A 21,937-nucleotide genomic window follows, 5' to 3' on the forward strand; every position below is an offset into this window, starting at 1 on the left:
CCTGGTACGCAACAGAGGTTAATGAATATGAGAGGAAAACATAAATTATGATGTCGGATCATATCATTTAGCCTGCTCATATTTCCTACCTCCTCCTCAAAACACACAGCCTATTTCAAATTTTGTGCCCTCGTTCCCAATGCTAGGGCTGCTTAAAAACGATTTCAAAGTAGTGTTAAGTTCTGGAGAACCCCAGTCACACTCGCCGCTTCCTAATGTGCCGGTCCAGCTCCTCATTCCCAAGCCTTCCGTCATTTGTCCAGTTTCTCCCGAGTCCCACTCTATCTGTGGCCTGACTGACCCTCATTTTGACACAGAAGGAGCTTGGGGTTTAAAGGCAGAAGACCCACACTGAGTACTGCTTCTGTTTCAGGTAACCCTTCAAAGCCTCAGTTTCGTTATCTATGAAATGGGGCTAAATTATAGTACCTACCCCATTGGCTATTGTTAAATCGATAACATTTATGGAAGGCTCTTAGAACAGGGCCTGGCACACAGCAAACACTATGTAATTGCTTTAAATTGAAGTAAAGCATGCATATAAAATGTTTTTAATTGTAAAGTGTTATAAAAAATGTGTAAGATTACTACTATGACTTTATAGTGAGTAAATCTTTGGGGGGGGGGGGATATGATCTTGTCCCAAGTTCCTTCATAATGCAGAGAAATCTTAGAGAAGCAAATTTCTTCTGATTCATTTCTTTTTTTTTTTTTTGCGGTACGCGGGCCTCTCAGTGCTATGGCCTCTCCCGCTGCGGAGCACAGGCTCTGGACGCGCAGGCTCAGCGGCCATGGCTCACGGACCCAGCCCCTCCACGGCATGTGGGATCTTCCCGGACCGGGGCACGAACCCGTGTCCCCTGCATCGGCAGGCGGACTCTCAACCACTGCGCCACCAGGGAAGCCCCCTGACTCATTTCTTAATTGCTAGGTAGTAACTCCAAGAAGAGAATAGCCCACCTCTCTCTCTCTCTCTCACTCACTCTCTCTCTCTCTCTCTCTCTCTCTCTCTCACACACACACACACACACACACACACACACACAAACACACACACACAGTATCACTCTATATTATCTTGTTTGTTTTCACATTTATGATCTGCCTGTCCCCACCTCCACTCCCAAACTGGAATTAAAACTCCAAGACAAGGGAAGTTCTGTCTGTATTGTTCAGAACTGGCACAGAGTGGATATTTTTGTTGCACTAATGAACAAATGAATGAAGGTATACCGCAGATATGCAAAGAAGTACCAGGTCACAGAAATACCACTATGAGAACCAACCCGGACTTCAATCAAAATGGAATATACAGCGCTTCCCTGGTGGCGCAGTGGTTGAGAGTCTGCTTGCCGATGCAGGGGACATGGGTTCGTGCCCCGGTCCGGGAAGATCCCACAGGCCGCGGAGCGGCTGGGCCCGTGAGCCATGGCTGCTGAGCCTGCGCGTCCGGAGCCTGTGCTCCGCAACGGGAGAGGCCACAACAGTGAGAGGCCCGCGTACCGCAAAAAAAAAAAAAAAAAAAAAAAAAAGGAATATACAAAATTATTCCTCAGAAGGCCCTGCTGGTCAATGGTGGCTGCCTTAGATTATCAAGAAAAGGGAGGTGGGATATTGTCTATGAACAACTGAAGACCAGCCTTCTACTTTTGGAACAAGGAATATGGAAGAGCAGATTCTAGCTCTCTGCAAAGAGCTTCTTTTCATTTGCCCACGAAGGCTGCCCGACCGCGTTTTATTCCGCCCCCCCACGCGCCCGCACATGAGGCTGTTCTGTGAAGATTTGGGGCTTCCAATGACAAATGAGTAGGGGATCCCAACGCTAAAGTGGAAGTTAAAAGGCACCCTGGGGCTCCCCCGGCCTTGCCAGGTGAGAATGCCCAGGGAAGCACATATCAGGTCCATTATGATGACTATTTATTAATAATAATATTGTCACTAAATATTTATGAAGTGCTCATGCTCAGCTATACGGTGACACTCCCACCACTCCGCCACCCTTCCAGCAGCACCCAGCTCCCTAACCCCGAGACCCACAGTCCTCCCGGTGCGCTGTGGTTGGAGAGAATTGTGACAGGTAGCTCTGGCCGCCTCAGTTGACCTTAACTGCTGGGAACCCAGGCGTCCGGGCCCTCCAGTGGCGCGAGAATACATTCGCGGTCGCCACGGGGTCTTGTAAAAACGTCCCCTTGGTCCGTACCCCACCTGGGCTCCAGGAGCAGAAATGGGGAGGGGCCAGGTCCAAGCTCCCCACGGGGTCCACCTGGCGGCTGCCCCCTCCTCTCCTCAGTCCAGACCAGCCCGCAGGCAGGCGAGGGCGCGGCCCCCGGGGTCTCCGGTCCACAGCAGGCGGCCGCTAGCCATCCCACTCCCAGAGCTCCCCGCCGCTCCGGCCCAGCATCCAGGAGCCGCGGCCCCGCGGCATTTTTTCTCTTTATCATAAATATATAAATTATGCTAATTACGGGCATTGCATATTAACCAAACCCGAAACCTCCCCTGCCCGGCCCCCTCCCCCTCCGTGCAAACCCCTCCCCGCCCCGGACCCCGCTACTTACCGGAGCCCGAGCCGCCTTCGCCCCGGGTGCCCGGCGTCCACCGATTAGAGATTCATCTCACAGCTCGAGCCAGGGGGCCGGGGACCGGGGCCGGGGGCCGGGGCCGGGGCGGCCGCCGCCCTCAGACAAAGAAGCCAGTGCGGCTTGGCTGGGCTTGGCTCGGCCCGGGAGCCGGTCTGGACCCGCCGCCGCCCCCGGGCCCCCAGCCCGGGCTGGGCAGAGCCGAAGGGGACCCCGCGGGCTGCGCTGGGCGGAGAGGGGACGGGCGGGAAGCGAGAAGGGGGAGCAGTGTGGGGGGCGGTCAGGTATATATATATTTTTCTCCTCTCCCCCCTTCCACGGCCCCCCCCTCCTTTTTCTCCCCCCCCCCCCTTTTTTCCCTCCTTCTGCTACTTGGATTTTTTTAGCTGCTGCGTCATGAGCATAATTTATGCAAAGAGCTTTGCCGCATGCTGCACCGCGCGCGCCAGCCGCCGGGGGCGGCGGGCTGGGCGGACCGGCGAAGAAGGGAGGGGATCTGGGGAGGCGAGAACGAGCGATTGGGGCGGGGAGCCGGGGGGCTCAGACCCTTGCCACCCCGGAGGCCCCAGAGGCCCCCTCCCCGGACAGGAGTGGAAGGCCGGTGGGGCGGGTCACGCAGCCCCCCTCCGAGGTGCCGTTTCAGGTCGTTCCATTTTGGAAGGTGCGAGAGTGGGCGCGGGAGCACGGGAGTCCGGACTGGGGACCCTGTGCCACATTCCCGTCAGCCTAGGATTGGGGCCGTGACTCCCAGTGGCCGCCTTTCCTCTCTGGGTTAGTCAGTTGCCCTCCTCAACGTTGAAAGTCAAGTCCATGTCCATTCCCAAGCCCCAGGCCGGAACCTCACTGCGAGAAAAGGGAGGGAACGCAGACATCGCTCAGCCAGGGCCTAACCAACCTTTTGAGCAGCTGTGCCTCAGCTCCATCTCACGGAGGGGACCCTGGGCCTGAAAGCTCCCTCACCCCCACCTCAAGAGCAATTGTGGGCTGTCTTGACTAAAGACAGCTTTCCTGCTTTCTTGACCAAGTAGCCTAGGAAATGTAAAATATAGATAAAGTTCTGTGGCACGGAGAAAAAACAAGTTTCTGCTTTGGTGGTGGTGATGGCGAGGAGGGTTTGGTTTATTTAATATAGGCGCTTGAAGGTATGGAAAGGGGAAGGAATAAGACGAGGCACCGTTTGGGGCTGAGGGCAAATGGACGGAGAAGTAGTTGACAAAGAAGCCTGTGCTCCGCCACGGGAGAGGCTACAACAGTGAGAGGCCCGCGTACCGCAAAAAAAATAAAAAAAAAAAAAAAGAAGAAGGAGGAGTTGGAAGAACAAAGGGGAAGAGAAAGAATGAGGGGAGGCGAGTTGGGGAGGAGGGAGCACTGTAAATCCAGTAAGCTGTGGATCCCAACGTTGAGGCAGCCTGCCATCAGCCTGGGCTGCTTCCCCTTTGCCCCTTCATCCACTGCCACCCCTCCCCCCTTGTGATGAGCTAAGCATAGATGAGTTAGAGGTAGTGTGGGAATAGAGGTGGAGCCCTCAGCCCATTGCTGCTTAACGCCTCCTCCCATGGAAGGACACTGGGAGGGGAGAGGAGAAGAGAGCAGCACCAGATGGTAGACCATCACTACACACTTTTCCAGAATGTTACCTGCACCTGGCAGATTTATGAGTAACCAAACGGATTAGGAGTCAGAATATTTAGGTTTTAGTCCCATCTCTTCCACTAGAAGTTCAGGCAGGTAGTTTAACTTCTTCATTACTTTTAAAATAAAGAGGGCGATACCTATAATCATTACTTCACAAAGTTAAGAAGTTTAATTGTGAGCCTGTATATGAAAAAACTTTGGAAATATCTGTACAATAGTTTTAATCTGTTTTTTAGGCTCCAGACGCGCAGGCTCAGCGGCCATGGCTCACGGATCCAGCTGCTCCGCAGCATGTGGGATCTTCCCGGACCGGGGCACGAACCTGTGTCCCCTGCATCGGCAGGCAGACTCTCAACCACTGAGCCACCAGGGAAGCCTCAGTTTTAACCTGTTTTAACTGGCCTTGTGAAACTAATACATGACATGGTATTATAGCTCTTGGGCGTTTTTGTTTGGTCTGTAGTCCCTATGGTCCTTCCTCTCAGACTGTAAATTCCTCAAGAGCACAGATTGTGATTTACTAATTTTCGGATTTCCTACTGCTCTTTATGTGAAGAAGAGGCTCAGTATTGTTATTGAATGTTGTCACACGAAGACAAAAACTCTTAAGTCTATGTGACTTGGTTTGGTGCTACACACAGATAAATCAAATGCTTTGGATGACATGAACATCAGGGATAGTATGAAGAAAGAAATGGATGTGATCAAAGGGGTTCATGGACACATACATCAAAATGTTAATTGTGGGGCTTCCCTGGTGGCGCAGTGGTTAAGAATCCTCCTGCCAATGCAGGGGACACAGGTTCGAGCCCTGGTCCGGGAAGATCCCACATGCCGTGGAGCAACTAAGCCCATGCGCCACATCTGTTGAGGCTGCGCTCTAGAGCTGGTGAGCCACAACTACTGAAGCCCACGCACCTAGAGCCCACGCTCCGCAACAAGACCGCAAAGAGAAGCCCACGCGCCGCAACAAACAGTAGCCCCTGCTCGCTCGCCACAACTAAGAAAGCCCACGCATAGCAACGGAGACCCAACACAGCCAAAAGTAAATAAATTGATTATTTTTTTAAATGTTAATTGTGGTTTTCTTTGGGAAAAGGAAGCCTTAATTTTATATTGTATACACTTCTGCTTAAATTTTTGATGCTGAACATATACTACGTTTTTGTTGAAATTTTTTATTGGGGTATAACATGCACACAGCAAAGTACACAAATCTTAAATGTACATCTTGATGAATTATTTATATATATATAAAATATTATCTACATATATTACTTGCATACATCTACATATATAATAGATTACATATATTATTTATATATTTATTATAATCATTATATTTTATATCACACACATATATATATTTTATAAATATATACAAAATCGGGCTTCCCAGGTGGCGCAGTGGTTGGGAGTCCACCTGCCGATGCAGGGGACACGGGTTCGTGCCCCGGTCCGGGAAGATCCCACATGCCGCAGAGCGGCTGGGCCCGTGAGCCATGGCTGCTGAGCCTGCGTGTCCGGAGCCTGTGCTCCGCAACAGGAGAGGCCGCAGGGGTGAGAGGCCCACGTACCCCCCCCCACTATATATATATATATATATATATATATATATATATATATATATACAAAAAATATATATATATACAAAATCACCACCCACAACATGATGTAGAGCATTTCCAACAGCTGAGAAGACTCCCCTGTGTTCCTTGTTAAGTAAACTTCCAGTTATCACCATAGCTTAATTTTGCTGGTTCTTGAACTTCATATAAATGGAATCAGACAGCATGTGTACTCTTTTGTGTCTGGCTTCTGTTACTCAGCATATGTTTTTGAGATTCACCCATGTTGTTGTGTCTAACAGTATTATTTGTTCTTTTTTATTGCTGCATATATTCCATTGTATAATTATACCACAGTTTATCCATTCTACTACTGATGGGCATTCAGGTTGTTTCTTTTTGTCTTTTATGAATAAAGCTGCTGTGAACATTCTTGCATAAGTCTTTTAGTGAATGTACGCACATATTTCTCCTGGGTAGATACTGAGGAGTGGGATTGCTAGGTTTGTGGTATATGTTTAACTTTTGTAGATACTGCTAAATACTTTTCCAAAAGGTTTGAACCAATTTATATCCTTACTAGTAATGTATGAGAATTCTAGTTGTTCCACACCCTCACCAATACTTGCAATACAGTCTCTGTTTTTTGCAATATTGAAATATAAGATTTTTAGAATAAGTATATATTTTATAATCAGAAAAAAATGTCAACAGTACAAATATTTCCATGGCTGAGTTGGGAGAAGATGTCACTAGTGATATGCCATGCCAAAGAAAACTCATGAACAGTATCCCCAGCCCAGCACATTTTCTTTTTTTCTCCTTCACTCCACTTCCCATGCCTCTGAGCCTACATTTATTCAACAAATATTTATTGTCTACTATGTGCCAAACACTGGGCTGGATGCTAAGTGTTCAGTGGTAAACAAAACAGACAGCTTTCTTGGAATTTATGGTCTTCCGGGGAAACAGATGTTAAACAAAAAATAAACACAGAAATATATCATTACACGTGATGATTAAGAAAACCAGAAGGTGATATGAGAGAGAATAACACTGGGGGCAGGGAAGGCCTCCCTGAGGAAGTCATATATAAGGCAAAGTTTAAAAGATGTAATAAGCAGGAGACCGAAGGAACAGCAGAGGCAATGAGGCAGGAATAAATTTGCTGTTCAAGAAACTGAAAGAGGATCAATGTGGCTGGAACACAGCAAGTGACAGGGGAGAATTGCACAAAATGCAGTTGGAAAGATAGGCAGGGCCCAGATCAGGAAGGCCTGGCCATGTACACCTCCAATCTTTCCATTCAGTTGGGTCCTTTTTTTTTTTTTTTGCGGTACGCGGGCCTCTCACTGCTGTGGCCTCTCCCATTGCGGAGCACAGGCTCCGGACGCACAGGCTCAGCGGCCATGGCTCACGGGCCCAGCCGCTCCGCGGCATGTGGGATCTTCCCGGACCGGGGCACGAACCCGTGTCCCCTGCATCGGCAGGCGGACTCGCAACCACTGCGCCACCAGGGAAGCCCTGGGTCCTTTCTTTCTTTCTTTCTTTCTTTCTTTCTTTGCAAACTCTACTCAAGAGGTCTTCTTGAATAATACTGAATTGTTCTAATTAATATTATTATTTTAATTACATCATTGCTCCAATAACTTCATTATATAATTTGTAGTTAATAGGCCTTTCATTCTGTTTCCTGAGACTATATTGGTTTACCCAACAGATATAGGACAGGGCCTTATGTTTCCTCTTTTACCCAGTCTCCTCCAAGCACCTAGCATATCAGGGATGCTCTGTTGACAGTAAGAGTCTCCCTTAGCCCCGTACTCTATTCCTAGAAAGCTCTTGGAATCTAAGTAGATAATCCTTAGGATCCTGTTTTACCTGGTTTGAGAACTGACCCAATTTCAAATCTTCAACACTTGCCCTGGAGCAACCACATTTCTCCAGGATCCAGACATATTTTTCCAAACACCTTCCTTAACTGCGTAGTTAATCTTGCCCCTCCCCCCTCCAATCACCAGATTAAAGGCATCTCTGCTGTTGCTAAGGGAAGGAGGCTTGGGCAGGTGGTGGGAGTGAGTTGAAGGATGATACAGCAGGGAGTCAGGTTGGTCAGCAGGGAAAAAAACCTCTCAGCTGTGAGGAAAGAGAGCAATGCAAATGCATTTTCAAGTGCTTCTGGGCCGGGTCCCGCCCAGCCTCCACCCGCCCCCCCACCCCCACCCCCACCCCCACCCCCGCCCGCCATGTGTTTATCTGCTTGTTCTCTGAAAGCTTTTAGGACTTTCTTTTTTAAAAATCTCTAATGTCTTTAATTTTACAATGTCAACAGTCTGTGGTTAGCCAGCTTTCCTAAAACAAGGAAGCTATTGTCCACCTTGACTGGTCATATTGAAGTCCTTATGAGAAGAATGGGCCATCAAAGAAAAGGTGCTGTTAACAATACAGGGCTATTTTAAGGTGAGAAGCCAGAGTTCTGAAAAATTTGCATGTGGCAAGGAGCGTGGCTGGGCATGCTCCATTTTTTATAGACTTCCCACCCTGAAATGCATATATTCTATTTAATTTTAGCAATGATGTAAAATTATTGCTGGGCTGCTGTCACTCTGACAGATCACCTTACCAGCTCAAAGGGTAAATAAGGGTTTTTTTTCCATAATTTTGTACAGTAACAAGGTGAGGAACATTTTAGCTCATAAATTATTCACCAAACCTCACAGGCATAATAGGCTGTGTGCATATTCATCAGGTTATCATCCATTATTCATAAGAAGTTCACTTCAACTGTTAGAAGAAAATGAGGTTGTTGATTGAAATCCTGAAGAAATGTGGGCTTTTATTCTCCCCCCTCCTTTTTCCCATCTGAGTAAGTCTGGAAGTTTCCATCAAAAAATGATATTGTAGGGAAAAAAATTTATTCCTGACATGTAGATGTGTAGATAAGAGGAAATAAAACTTGGAGCAGGAAATAAATTGGCAGGATCAACCATCATTCATTTAACTTGGCTAAAGGCCTCTGACTCCTGCTTCCACAGAAACTGTGTGCAGGAAGTGGCCAAAGGGGGTCCCCTTTCTTGCAGCAAAAGAGTAGCTTCATCAAATCTGATAGACTTAATACTTATATTAAGATCCAGGTTGCCTTCTACAGCCCAAGAAGTATTATCATTTATCTTCTTATTTGACCTTCACACCAAGTCTGTGAGATAGGAATAATTTTCAAGATGAGAAAACTGAGGCTCAGAGAGGTTGAGTGACGTATCTAAAGCCAAACAGCTGGTGAGCAGACCAGGACTGGAACCTACATTTTCTTCCATATTCCATGTTCCTTATACTCTGTCTTCCTAAATCCTCTGGATGATAAAACTCACCACTCCCAAGATAGAGGCATTTCACATTGTTTTCCAAGAACCATTAATTTTATTGTTTTCTCTTTTTATTATTTATTTATTTATTTAAAAATATTTATTTATTTTGGCTGTGTTGGGTTTTCATTGCTGCACGTGGGCTTTCTCTAGTTGCGGCGAGCCTGGGCTACTCTTCATTGCGGTGTGCGGCTTCTTACTGTGGTGGCTTCTCTTGTTGCGGAGCACAGGCTCTAGGTGCACAGGCTTCAGTAGCTGCGGCATGCGGGCTCAGTAGTTGTGGCACATGGGCTTAGTTGCTCGGCAGCATGTGGGATCTTCCTGGACCAGGGCTTGAACCCATGTCCCTTGCATTGGCAGGTGGCTTCTCTTGCACTGCACCCCCAGGGAAGCCCCTGTTTTCTCTTTTTAATACCTTTATTATTTCTGTGAACTACAGAAGCAATACAGGCTTGAAGGCATCAAATAAAACAAAGTTCTATAGAATAGAGAATAACAAATGGACAGTTTGCCACGACTGCCAACCTCCTTCGCCACAGGAGCCAGGAGGAGATGATATAATTCAGTCAAATCCACAGATCTGGGTTCAGATTTGATCATGGTCACTGACTAGCTGTGTAATTTGCGGCAAGATAGCCTCTTTAGGTTGTAGTTTCTCATTTGTAAAATGGGGATAATGCTTACTTCTAGAGTTTTTTGTGTTAAATGAGATAATGTATATGAAACCCAAGTGTCAGCATTTTCCTCCATTTTAAAGGTCCCCTCCTTCTAGCACAGTTGGCCCTCCAGTATCCATGGGTTCTGCGTCAGAGGATTCATCCAATCAAGCATTGAAAATATTTGGAAAATAAATTCCAGAAAGTCCCCAAAAGCAAAAGTTGAATTTGCCTCAAACCAGCAACTATCTGCATAGTATTTACATTGTATTTACAACAATTTACATAGCATTTACATTGTGTTAGGTGTTATAAGTAATTTAGAGATCATTTCAAGTTACACATGAGAAAGTGCATAGGTTTTAGGCAAATACTATTTTACCATTTATGCAAATACCATCTTATGTAAGGGACCTGAGCATCCTCGGATTTTTGTATCTGTGAAGGGGAGGGGGTCCTGGAACCAATCCCCCCGTGGACATGGAAGAAAGACTGTACGTTTGGGGAAGTGGAATGGAAGGTAAGGCTTGCCGCATGCCTGTCCCCCAAGTCTTTCGCTTGACCCTCTGTTTCATTCTGTTTTCGGCCACTCATTTGGCTGCTAGTCACCTGGTATGGTCCCCCTGCATGAAATGCAGCTGTAGTCACAGTGGGGCACAGCTGTGAATTCTCCCCAACATGACTACACAAGGTGGTTCTTTACTGAAGAGTTAGGGAAAAACTAAAGAGAATTCCAAAGAATAGAGGAGAGCATTACATTTTTTATTTTAACTTTCCCTATAATCCAAGTGAAAACCAGCTGAGAAGTTCAGCTTCATTAGTTGTGGCATGCAGGCTCAGTAGTTGTGGCTCACGGGCTCTAGAGTGCAGGCTCAGTAGTTGCGGCGCACGGGCTTAGTTGCTCCGTGGCATGTAGGATCTTCCCCGACCAGGGCTAGAACCTGTGTCCACTACATTGGCAGGCGGATTCTTAACCACTGCGCCACCAGGGAAGTCGCAACTTCCCTGGTGCAGAAGCACTAAATGATTCTGATGCAGGTGGTTTGGGATTTCACACGGAGAAAAATTGCTCAAAACCCGAAAAGAAGAGACGCTGCCCCAGGATTTACTAGGCTGCTGTAGCCACAGTGGAGTGAGGCCTTTATATTATCATGCAGAGCAGTGTTAGTGCCTCTCCTACAAAGGCTCTCCAGCAATAAGAAAGGAGGATCCGGGCTTCCCTGGTGGCGCAGTGGTTGAGAGTCCACTGGCCGATGCAGGGGACACGGGCTCGTGCCCTGGTCCGGGAGGATCCCACATGCCGCAGAGCAGCTGGGCCTGTGAGCCATGGCCACTGAGCCTGCGCGTCCACAGCCTGTGCTCCGCAACGGGAGAGGCCACAACAGTGAGAGGCCCGCGTACCACGAGAAAAAAAAAAAAAAAGAAAAGAAAAGAAAAGAAAGAAGGATCCATTTCTGAGTCATATATCTTGTAATCCTTGTTCCCTTAGTTACACAAAGACCAGCCAAAGTTTTGAAAAGGCTGCTTCAGAGCCTGACTGGATTCTTCCACAAACCTCCACACTCCCTCTTTGGGCTGGGGAATAGGAGGTCGTTTTGTTCTCTAGTTACACAAGCGAAGAGCCCAATACATAGTAGATGTTCAATAAAGGTACATTAAAAAGCTCTATCAGCCTAATTAACTGGGACTAGGAGACCCTGCAGGAGGAGGCGTGTCATTCTCTGAGTCCTCAGAGGACAGTTTATCCATCTCTACTGTAGCACTTACCGAGTTCTGCTGTAATTTTCTTTTCAGCATCCCTCTTGCCCAAACTCACTAAAAGAGTTCACTAGCCATCATCCTTGGCTATTCTCTCTCCTTCATCCCAACATTATTTTAAAAAACACCTTTATTAAGGCATAACTGACATACAATAAACTACACGTTTAAAGTGTACTATTTGATAAATGTTGACACTTGTACACACCCATAAAACCATAACTACAGTCAAGATAGTGAACACATCCATGACCCCCAAAAGCTTCCCAAAGTCCATCTCTTCCCTCCTGTTCCTCCCCATCTCTTTACACAGGCAACCACGGCTCTGCTTCTTATCACTATGGTTTGTATTTTCCAAAATTTTATATAAATGGAATCCCTTAGTGTGCACTCTTCTTTTGTCTGGTTTCTTTCCCTCAGCATAACTGAGATTATCCATGTTGTTGTGTGGACCCGCAGTTCATTCCTTTTTATTGTATAGCAACACCACAATGTGTTTATCCATTGACCTGTGGATGGACATTTGTGTTGTTTCCAGTTTTTGGCTGTTACAAATAAAGCTGTAATCAATACCCATGGGTAAGCCTTTGTATGCCCATATTCTTTCATTTCTCTTGGGTTAATAGGAGTGGAAGGACTCGATCCCATGGTATATATAACTTTTTTTTTTTTTTTTTTTTTTGCGGTACGCGGGCCTCTCAGTGCTGTGGCCTCTCCCGTTGCAGAGCACAGGCTCTGGACGCGCAGGCTCAGCGGCCATGGCTCACGGCCCCAGCCGCTCCGCGGCATGTGGGATCTTCCCGGACCGGGACACGAACCCGTGTCCCCTGCATCGGCAGGCGGACTCCCAACCACTGCGCCACCAGGGAAGCCCGGTATATATAACTTTTAAAGTCCTGTCATACTGTTTTCAAAGTGGTTGTATCATTTTACATTCTTATCAGCAGTGCCTGAGAATTCTAGTAGCTCCACACAGTCTCCAACACTTGAAGCAGTCAGTCTTTTCAATGCTAACCATTTTAATAGGTGTGCCAACATTGTTTTAATGTCTTGAATTGGTAAGCATTCACATGGTTCAAAAATTTAAAAAAAATTTTTAAGGTGTACAGTGAAAAGTCACTCCCACCTCTGTCTCCCCACCCTACCCAGTAACCACTTTTGTAGCTATCTTGTGTAATCTTCCAGAATTTCTTTACTCAAATACTAATGAATATAGTTTTCCTGCTCTTTTACACAAATGGCATCATGCTAAGCACATGGTTCTGAACCTTGCCTTGTTTTCATTTATGAACTATTTTGGAGAGCTTCCTCGTTCTTTGTTACAGCCATGCAGTGTTTAATTATATGGATATACTAAGATTTATTTTACCAGTTCCCTATTGATGGATATATAGGTTATTTCTAATCTTTTGCTATTACAAACAATGCTGCAGTAAACAGCCTTATATACACAGTATTTCTCATGAATGCAAATATAACTGTAGGAATCATTCTTAGAAGTGGGGATGGTAATTTGTAATTTTGATAGACATTTGCCAAATCGGCCCTATAGGAGTTGTACTCCCACCATCAATAAATTAGAGCGTCCGCTTATCCACAGCCTCACAATTGAGGTTAGTAAATGTTTGGATTTTTGCCAATCTGATAATGGTATCTGTGTGGTTTTAATTTGCCTTCTTATTAAGAGTGAGGCTGAACATCTTTTCATATGTTTAGAAGCCATTTGCATTTCCTTTTCTGTGAACTGTCTGTAAATGTCATTTGCTACTTTTTTTTTTTTTATAAATTTGGTTAAATTTTTTCCCCAGTTTTATGGAGATATAATTGACATATATCACTATATAAGTTTAAGGTGTACAACAAAATGATTTGACTTACGTACATCATGAAATGATGACCACAGTAGGTTTAGTTAGCGGATATCCGTCATCTCATGCAGATACAAAATTTAAAAAAATAGAAAAAATGTTTTTCCTTGTGATGAGAACTCAGGATTTACTGTCTTAAGAACTTTCATTTATAACGTACAGCAGTGTTAATGCTCTGTATCATGTTACATTCCCTAGTACTTATTTATAACTGGAAGTCTGTACCTTTTGACTACCTTCATCTAACTCCCCCTCCTCCCAGCTACTTTTTCTAATGGTTGGCCATATACTTATTGATCTCTAGGAGCTATTAATATTTAGGGGACTTAGCCCTTTGTGATGTAAACTGCAAAATTTTTTTCCAATTTGTCATTTTTCTTTTGACTTTATGGAGTTTTCATCCCTGACATTAATCCTGTTAATTAACCCTGGACATTAATCCCAATATTAGTCCAGCTGGTTTTGCCTCCTAAATATTTCTGGAATCCCCCCAATTCTTTCTACCCAAATGCCACTTTCCTAGGCCAGTCTGCCATCATCAGTTGCCTAAATTACTGCATTGTATCCTAACTGTGTCTCCCAGGCACACCTCAACTCTTCCCCTTTCTAATCTATTTTACATTTGGTAGCCAGAAAGATATTTCTAAAATAAAAACATAATCATAAAAAAAACCCATAATCATGTCACTTTTCTGCTGAAAACTCCTGGTGGCTAACTAGTGCCTGTAGGACAGACTCCATTATCTTAAGATAGAATCCTCCATGGGCGCCAAGGCCCCCTGCATGGAAAGGCACCTGTTTACCTCTTCAGCTTCGTCTCTGACCAGTCCTCACCTCCCATTCCATGTACCAGCCATACTGAACTGTTGTCACATCCTCCCTCTCCATAAGCCCTCCCACTTGTAGGCGTTTGCGTACACTGTTCCCTATTTGGGGACCCCTCTTCACTTGCTTAAATTCCACCCACCCTTCAGATTTCATCTCAGACATCACTGCCAGCATGACACCTTTAGATTAGATACCTCACCCAGGTGTTCTCATAACACCCCATACTGTCCTTATGGCAGCATTAATCATGCTATATTTCGATTATCTGTTTACTTTTCTGTCTCATCCATTAGGTAGACTAAGTTCCATGAGGATAGGGACTAAGTGTGCTTCTTCACTATTGTTTCCCTAGTGTCTATTACAGGGTCTGGCACATAACAGGTGCTTGATAAACAGTTGTTAAATTAACTCAAGAAAGGATGTTTGATGACTTAATGACATCTTCATCTCATTGGGGGACCAAGGAGAATGAAGAAAACAGAAAGGCTTTTGACGCCTGTTCAAGAAAGTAGCCAGATGCCCCTTAATCCCACCTGCCAGAGAAAACAGTGGCTTGTAGCCCCTTCTTTTCTGTTGTTAATCTCATTTGGCTCCACCCTGGCTTTCCGGAGACCCTGGTCCCAGCGTGTTAAGCAAAATACCTAACATCCTGTAGAGGAGGCACTGACCAATCTGAGGGCAGCTTGTCTTAGCTGGAGCTAGGTCCTGCAGGCTTCCTGGGTGTCAAGAGTTAACCCTTTAGGGACTTCCCTGGTGGCCCAGTGGTTAAGAATCCGCCTTCCAATGCAGGGGATGCGCGTTCGATCTCTTGTTGGGGAACTAAGATTCCACATGCCGTGGGGCAACTAAGCCCGTGCACTCTTGAGCCCTCGTGCCACAACTAGAGAGAAGCCTAGGTGCAGCAACAAAAGATCCCATATGCTGCAACGATGATCCCGACACAGCTAAATTAATTAATTAAAAAACAATTAAAAAAAAAGAGTTAACCCTTTAATTACTGGACCATGGAAAGGTCTGGGGAGGAGGGGTTTCAGTGGAGGGCTGGAGCAGAGGAGGGTATTTGGGGAGAGGGCTTGGGCCAATGGCTGTTTACCATCCGGTAGAAGTATTTGTACTTTTATCTAGGGCCTGATCAGAATTTACAACCTGATTATCAGCTTGGCCTACTTCCCCTCTGCCTTCTCAGGCTCCTCTTTGCTTATTTCCTTCCCTAAAACAGAGTCTAGATTTAGAGCCTGAGGTGACACGAGGGTCATGTGAATTTTCTGGCAGATGATGAAACTGAGACCTTTGGGAGGCAGCAGATTAAAAACAATGTAAATAGATTAAACAATGTAAACATTAGAAACAAGGCTTGTAAAATCAAGCAAAGCTGTGTTTGAATACCTGGCTCTGCAGCTGTATAACTTAGTTCAGCTACTTAACCTCTCTGAAATACAGTCCGCTTGCCTGCACTTTTCCTTGGTCTGCTATGGACACGAGGTGGATAATATCTGCAAGGATAGTGGTGCAGTATCTGATTTCTACATGACAAGGAATAAGTGGGAGCTGAGGAGACGAGGACCAAAGTCAGTTAGTTGGTGACACAGTGAGGTCTGGAACTCGCATCCCTCTCCTACAATCTCACTGATGTGGGCTGCTATAGTCAACACAATTTCAGGGTCCCTAACTGAGGACCCAGTAAGAGAAAAAAGGTAAGTTTCCTTTCTCAGGTTCACTCCTTTATTTTCTGAGGCCCAGAGCACAGGTTAGGATGGGTATAGGTTAATGACCTCTCCAGTTTTAGGCTTTAGGGTGGAATCAGTTTAGGATCTGACTTGTAAAAGTTAGGTTACAAGGAAGAAGATTTGACTGGTCTGACCTCCAAGGATGTTCATTCAAATTAACCAACTACTGCTTGCAAATTTCACGCTAAGAAAAATGCAAGGCCCTGAGGGTAAAAGTCCACTAAAAAAAACCCCAATGTTTTTCAAACTGTGAGTCCTGACTTGTTACTAGGATGTGAAACCACAACCAGAATTGAAAAAAGGAAATAGGAGAAAATAGAAAATATGACAGTGCATTGTACACAGAAGGAGGTATTAGATCATAAAATTTTCAGTTACGTATATTTATAAATGCGTGTGTACTGGGTCACGATTTAAAGTGTATTACTGTCAATTTGGGTCCCAAAAGTTTGCAAGCCCCTTTACCAGAAGGTGAGATTCAGGAGAGCAAGAGCTTTGTTTTGTTTTAGAACAGTGCCTGGCATTTGTAAGTGTTCTCTGAAGAACTGTTGAATGAGTGAATATCTAACACTGTGCCTGCCTTCAAGATTAGAGTCAGAAATACAGGAAAAGGTAAATATCATAGGCTTTAACATACTAATATTAATCTGAACTAAATAAACAATATGAATCTACTGAAAGGGAAGGAACCTAAAAGAACTCCAAATACAAATAGTCTTGGAAATTGGGCTTTTAGAGTATTTTAGCCATGATAGTCAGAGTGAAGTGATAAGAACAAAACAAAACTGACTTGGGAACCTGGGAACCAGGATACAAGACCTGACTTTGTAACCTGCTCACTGTGTGACTTAGGGCAAATCTCTTTAATCAATTCTCTCATTTGAAAAAGAGGAATGATCAAACAAGCCCTGTCTGACACACAGGGCTGCTGTGAAGACCTGTGATGACCCCATAAAATCGTGCATTTTAAGGGTGCTCTGCAAACTGTAATGGGATACTGGAGAGAAAAACAAGGGATTGCTGAGTTGAAGTGAGTACAGCTCTTTTCAGTGGTTTAAGTCATTCATCAGCAAGTATTTATCAGGCTTCTAATGTTTACTGAGGACTTTTCTTTCCAAAGCTTTTCCTTTTCAGATGCTTTTCTAATATTCTTCCTACAGTACAGAATGTAAACTCCATGAGGAAACAGTGTTGGGCTGTCTTGTTCAGCTCCATCTCTGTACTTGCACATAGCAAGCGCTCAGCAGATATCTTAAAATGGAGAACAGAAGGAAAAACTTAATTGCTGCCTTAAAGGATGGCACCTTTGCCCTTAAGAACAATTAAGTTAGAAGAGAAGTGATAACACGGAGAAAATACACGTAAGATGCCGTACTGGTGCCTGTAACAGGTACCAAAGGAAGGGCCGGGCCACAGGCACTGCTTGGCTACCACGAGTATGCCAGTTTAAGTGCTAGCTGCTGCGGGAGGGACACAACACAGCATACCCTTCTTTATGGTGAGAAAGCGACACAGAAATAAATACCGACTGTCGGCAGGACAGGCAGCGAAGATTCGAGTGAGGGGAACGCGTGATCGATAAATCAAGGGTTGGGGAGGGGAGCGTATCTCAGGCAGTTAGAGATGTTTGTAGAAATCTATGCCCCCTTCGTGGAAAGACTGTCAAGGTGAGATGACCTTGAGGTGCTGTGCGTAGGTGGGAAAAGGTTCCGGAGAATAGTTTAATGGTACTGCCTCCGAGCGCCCAAGAGAGAGAAGTTCCTGTTTCGAGACAATACCTGTTATTTGGTTTTCTTCCAGTCGAGAGACAAGGGTAGGGGTTGGAGGACAAGACCCAGTGGGCGGGGCCAACACGAGCGGGCGGGATCACGTGGGCCCTCCCTCCAGCTATTGGAGGCCGGGCGAAGGGGCGGGGTTTCCGGTGGCAGCGGCATTCGGGCGTCGGGTGACGCTAGGCGGACAAATCGTCACGTGACACGGAAGTGACTACGAACAGGAAGAGGACGAAAAAAATAACCGTCCGCGACGCCGAGCCGAACCGGACCCGCAGCCACCATGAACAGCAAAGGCAAGGACAGGGGGCGGCTGAGGCCGCCGGGGGAAGTAATGCTGGCCCGGAGCGAGCGGGCCCGGAGCCCAGGGTCACTGGACGCCAGGCCTGGGGAGAGCTGCGCCGCGCTCCTGGGCCAGCTTCAGTGCCCGGGGCTGCGCCGGACGCCTTTGTCATTCTCAAACTACGGTTGCTCGCTCCCTCCTGGCCCTTTCCCCCTTAAACTCTGTGGCGCAGTTTGGAGCCGCGGGCTCGGGTTGGGGGGGCAGTGGGGGGGGAGAAGGCTTGTCGAGATGGGCATCTGCAGGAGCAAATGGGGAGCTAGAGGTAAGATTTGGGTGGGCCAATGGAGAGCTGGCAGAGGCGGGGCGCCGCGCTCCGGAACCACAGGCAGGCCCCCGGGCTTAACTAGTGAAGTGCCGGCGCTGGTGAGCGGGCCAGGCGGGCCCGACGGGTTTCTTTCCCCTTACCCTCGCTGGCGGCCAGAACGTCTCCTGGTTCCTGTGTCAGGACATTCCCCTCAACCCCCTCTCCGATCTCAAGGTTCATTTCCACCACTCACTTTATTTGGAAGTCGACCTTGAGTAGGAACCTGTGAGGTCGATGGGCACAACCACTGTTACTCATGAGGTCTTGGTCAGTTACAGCCAGACCTTTGGAGACCACCCAGAGTAGAGAGACAGGACACACTCTTGAAACATCAGCAAGAAGGGGTTCCCAGAGCTGCCCTGCATTCTGGAAGGATCTTGGGCCCAGCTAGACTTTCCCCTGACACCAGTCTTCTCCTGGAAAGAGCTTTTCCTGTCCAGTTAGAATCCAGCATCTTCAGTTATAAGGGTGCAAAGAGGATGCTTATTTTCTTGGCTCCAGGGATCAGGCCCTTCAGGGCAGTCGGTCTGTTTGCAGATCTCTTTCTGCTCGTTCCGGCTAGGCTACCCAGCATGCCCTGCCGTATTTTGGTGACTCTGTATTCTAGGCAACATGCATTGTTTTCTTGTCTTCCAGGTCAATATCCAACGCAGCCAACCTACCCGGTGCAGCCTCCTGGGAATCCTGTGTACCCTCAGACCTTGCATCTTCCTCAGGCTCCACCCTATACTGATGCTCCACCTGCCTACTCAGAGGTGCTTCCAGTTTATTAGACTTTATTAATGGAATACTCTTGGATCACGTTTTCAGTCTTTAGCTAAGTCTGACTCCACACATTTATTTACTCTCCACAAACAGGAAAGAATGCTCACATGAATAATCTAAAACATTGTATAGTTCAGCAATTTCTGTTGGGGTTGAGAATGCATTATCTGATTATTTTATGTTGTTTGGCACAGGCTGAGGTTAAGAAGATGAGTTTGCGTTCCTTGAGCCTAACATTAGCTATAGCAGGAAGTGATCCAGGAGAATATTTAGTGGCAGTGGAAAGGCAACTTGTGTAACTCAGAGTGTAATCTGCACAAGGAGAATTAAGAATTGACTCATTAAAGAGATCTGAAATACAAATGTCATAAAGTAACTAGTTGCCTTCTCTTCTGCCTCTTTTAGCTCTATCGTCCGAGCTTTGTGCACCCGGGGGCTGCCACAGTCCCCACCATGTCAGCTGCATTTCCTGGCGCCTCACTGTATCTTCCCATGGCCCAGTCTGTGGCTGTTGGACCTTTAGGTTCCACAATCCCCATGGCTTATTATCCAGTTGGTCCCATCTATCCACCTGGTTCAGCAGTGCTGGTGGAAGGAGGGTATGATGCAGGTGCCAGATTTGGAGCTGGTGCTACTGCTGGAAACATTCCTGTGAGTATGACTTTGTCACAAAAAACTCAACCCTTGGGCTTCCCTGGTGGCGCAGTGGTTGAGGGTCCGCCTGCTGATGCAGGGGACGCGGGTTCGTGCCCTGGTCCGGGAAGATCCCACATGCTGCGGAGCGGCTGGGCCCGTGAGCCATGACCGCTGAGCCTGCATGTCCGGAGCCTGTGCTCCGCAATGGGAGAGGCCACAGCAGTGAGAGGTCCGCGTACCACAAAAAAACAAACAAAAAAACCCCTCAACCCTTGCGTATTTTAACTTTCTGAAATGACTACATAGTTATCCTTTCATCATCCCTGGGTAATAGTTGCTGGTATTGGTGCAAGCACTGACGTCCAGTAGTCAGGCAGAAAGCACTGGAGGGGGCAGAACTGTGGCAAGTCAGTAGCATCTGGCACATTCACTGGTTTCTGAGTTAATCAGATTCCTTTGTTTTCCTGTCCGAGGAGTCCTGCCTGCTGCTTTTCCAGTTCACTTTTGGTACTGGTCTAGTAACAACTGCTCATTCATTCCATAAGCATTTACTTAATATTTGCCATCTGTATGGCATTGTATTAGGAACCATGATGATTAAAGAAGTAGAATGCACAATCCCCATTAGATTACATTTAGAAAGATACTAGGGCTTTTAGTTATGTCTCCTGCTTAGTTCTCTTATGTATGGGAATTAGAGCCCAAATGGTCCTTGCTAGGACCATCTACTCAATAACCACAGGCTAGGGATGAGGTGAGAATGCTGTCATCAGGTAGAGCTTTCAGATTATCCAGGGCCATTTGAAAACTGTTGGACCCTGTGACATAAGGCCCTGGACCTAGTACCCGCTCCCTGTATTTTAGAATGTGAGTAGGAGTGATTTTTTGCCCTGAAAATGCCTATAGGTCTGGACTACCCACACTCAGAAGGTATCCATAGGCTTTATCTTAGACCTGAAACCCTTTAAGTGAGTGGGTTTCCTGTTTATATCTTTGGGCTCACAGAGACTAGAGACCTGCTGTACCTAAATTGGTGGCATAGCTAGCTCTTTGAGATGCCATGGGTTAGCACACTGCCGTCTTCCTGACTGGTCCTCTTTCACCTTTGTCCACTTCCCTTCCACAGCTGCCCTGTGTCTAATCAACCTTGTCTTTTCCTTTCAGCCTCCTCCCCCTGGATGCCCTCCCAATGCTGCGCAGCTTGCAGTCATGCAGGGAGCCAACGTCCTTGTAACTCAGCGGAAGGGAAACTTCTTCATGGGCGGCTCAGATGGTGGCTACACCATCTGGTGAAGAACCAAGGCCACCTCTGTGCCGGGAAAGACATCACATACCTTCAGCACTTCTCACAATGTAACTGCTTTAGTCATATTAACCTGAAGTTGCAGTTTAGACACATGTTGTTGGGGTGTCTTTCTGGTGCCCAAACTTTCAGGCACTTTTCAAACGTAATAAGGAACCACGTAATGGTAGCAGTACCGCCCTAAAGCATTTTGAGGTAGGGGAGGTATCCATTCATAAAATGAATGTGGGTAAAGCAGCCCTAAGGATCTTCCTTTAATTCCTCCGGAGTAATACTGTACCATACTGGTCTTTGCTTTTAGTAATAAAACATCAAATTAGGTTTGGAGGGAACTTTGATCTTCCTAAGAATTAAAGTTGCCAAATTATTCTGATTGGTCTTTAATCTCCTTTAAGTCTTTGATTTATATTACTTGTTATAAATGAACTGCATTAGTTATCTGCCTTTTCCTTTCCGTCCTTTGCTCCACGTCCTACCCTCAACCCTCGTCTTCCATTCCTTCCCACCGATCTCCATTGAATCAATGGTGCAGGACAGAAAGCCAGTCAGACTAATTTCCTTCTCTCCTTGCACTTCTCCCCACCTGTCATCTTTTAACTAGTCTTTCACAAAGGATCCTCTGAAACCCCCTGTGCCCCAAGCACAGACCCCATTACTTCTGCTTTTGCGTCTCCTCAAGCAAAAGTGGAGGGTGCCTTTTGGACCCTCCTCGTAGGTTGTCTCTTCATACATGAACCAAATTTGCAAACCCAAATTTGCTTTGGTGCCAGAAAAACTGAGCTTTGTTTTAACAAAGGATGCAAACTGTTGTGTAAACAGCAGTTTGTTTATAA

The 21,937-nt window shown here is 46.2% G+C and overlaps 1 protein-coding gene across 1 annotated transcript; it reads left to right on the plus strand.

Moving 5' to 3' along the window:
* The first annotated feature begins 17,951 nt into the window (after positions 1-17,951).
* On the plus strand, positions 17,952-21,230 carry DAZAP2 (DAZ associated protein 2). The gene is made up of 4 exons (XM_082850582.1): positions 17,952-18,049; positions 19,037-19,155; positions 19,571-19,816; positions 20,966-21,230. Exons 1-4 carry the CDS (start codon positions 18,037-18,039, stop codon positions 21,092-21,094), a joined length of 507 nt encoding a protein of 168 aa, XP_082706708.1. The 5' UTR covers positions 17,952-18,036; the 3' UTR covers positions 21,095-21,230.
* The last annotated feature ends 707 nt before the right edge of the window (positions 21,231-21,937 follow it).

This window comes from Leucopleurus acutus, assembly GCF_964270905.1.
Source record: "Leucopleurus acutus genome assembly, chromosome: 11".
NCBI lineage: Eukaryota > Metazoa > Chordata > Mammalia > Artiodactyla > Delphinidae > Leucopleurus > Leucopleurus acutus.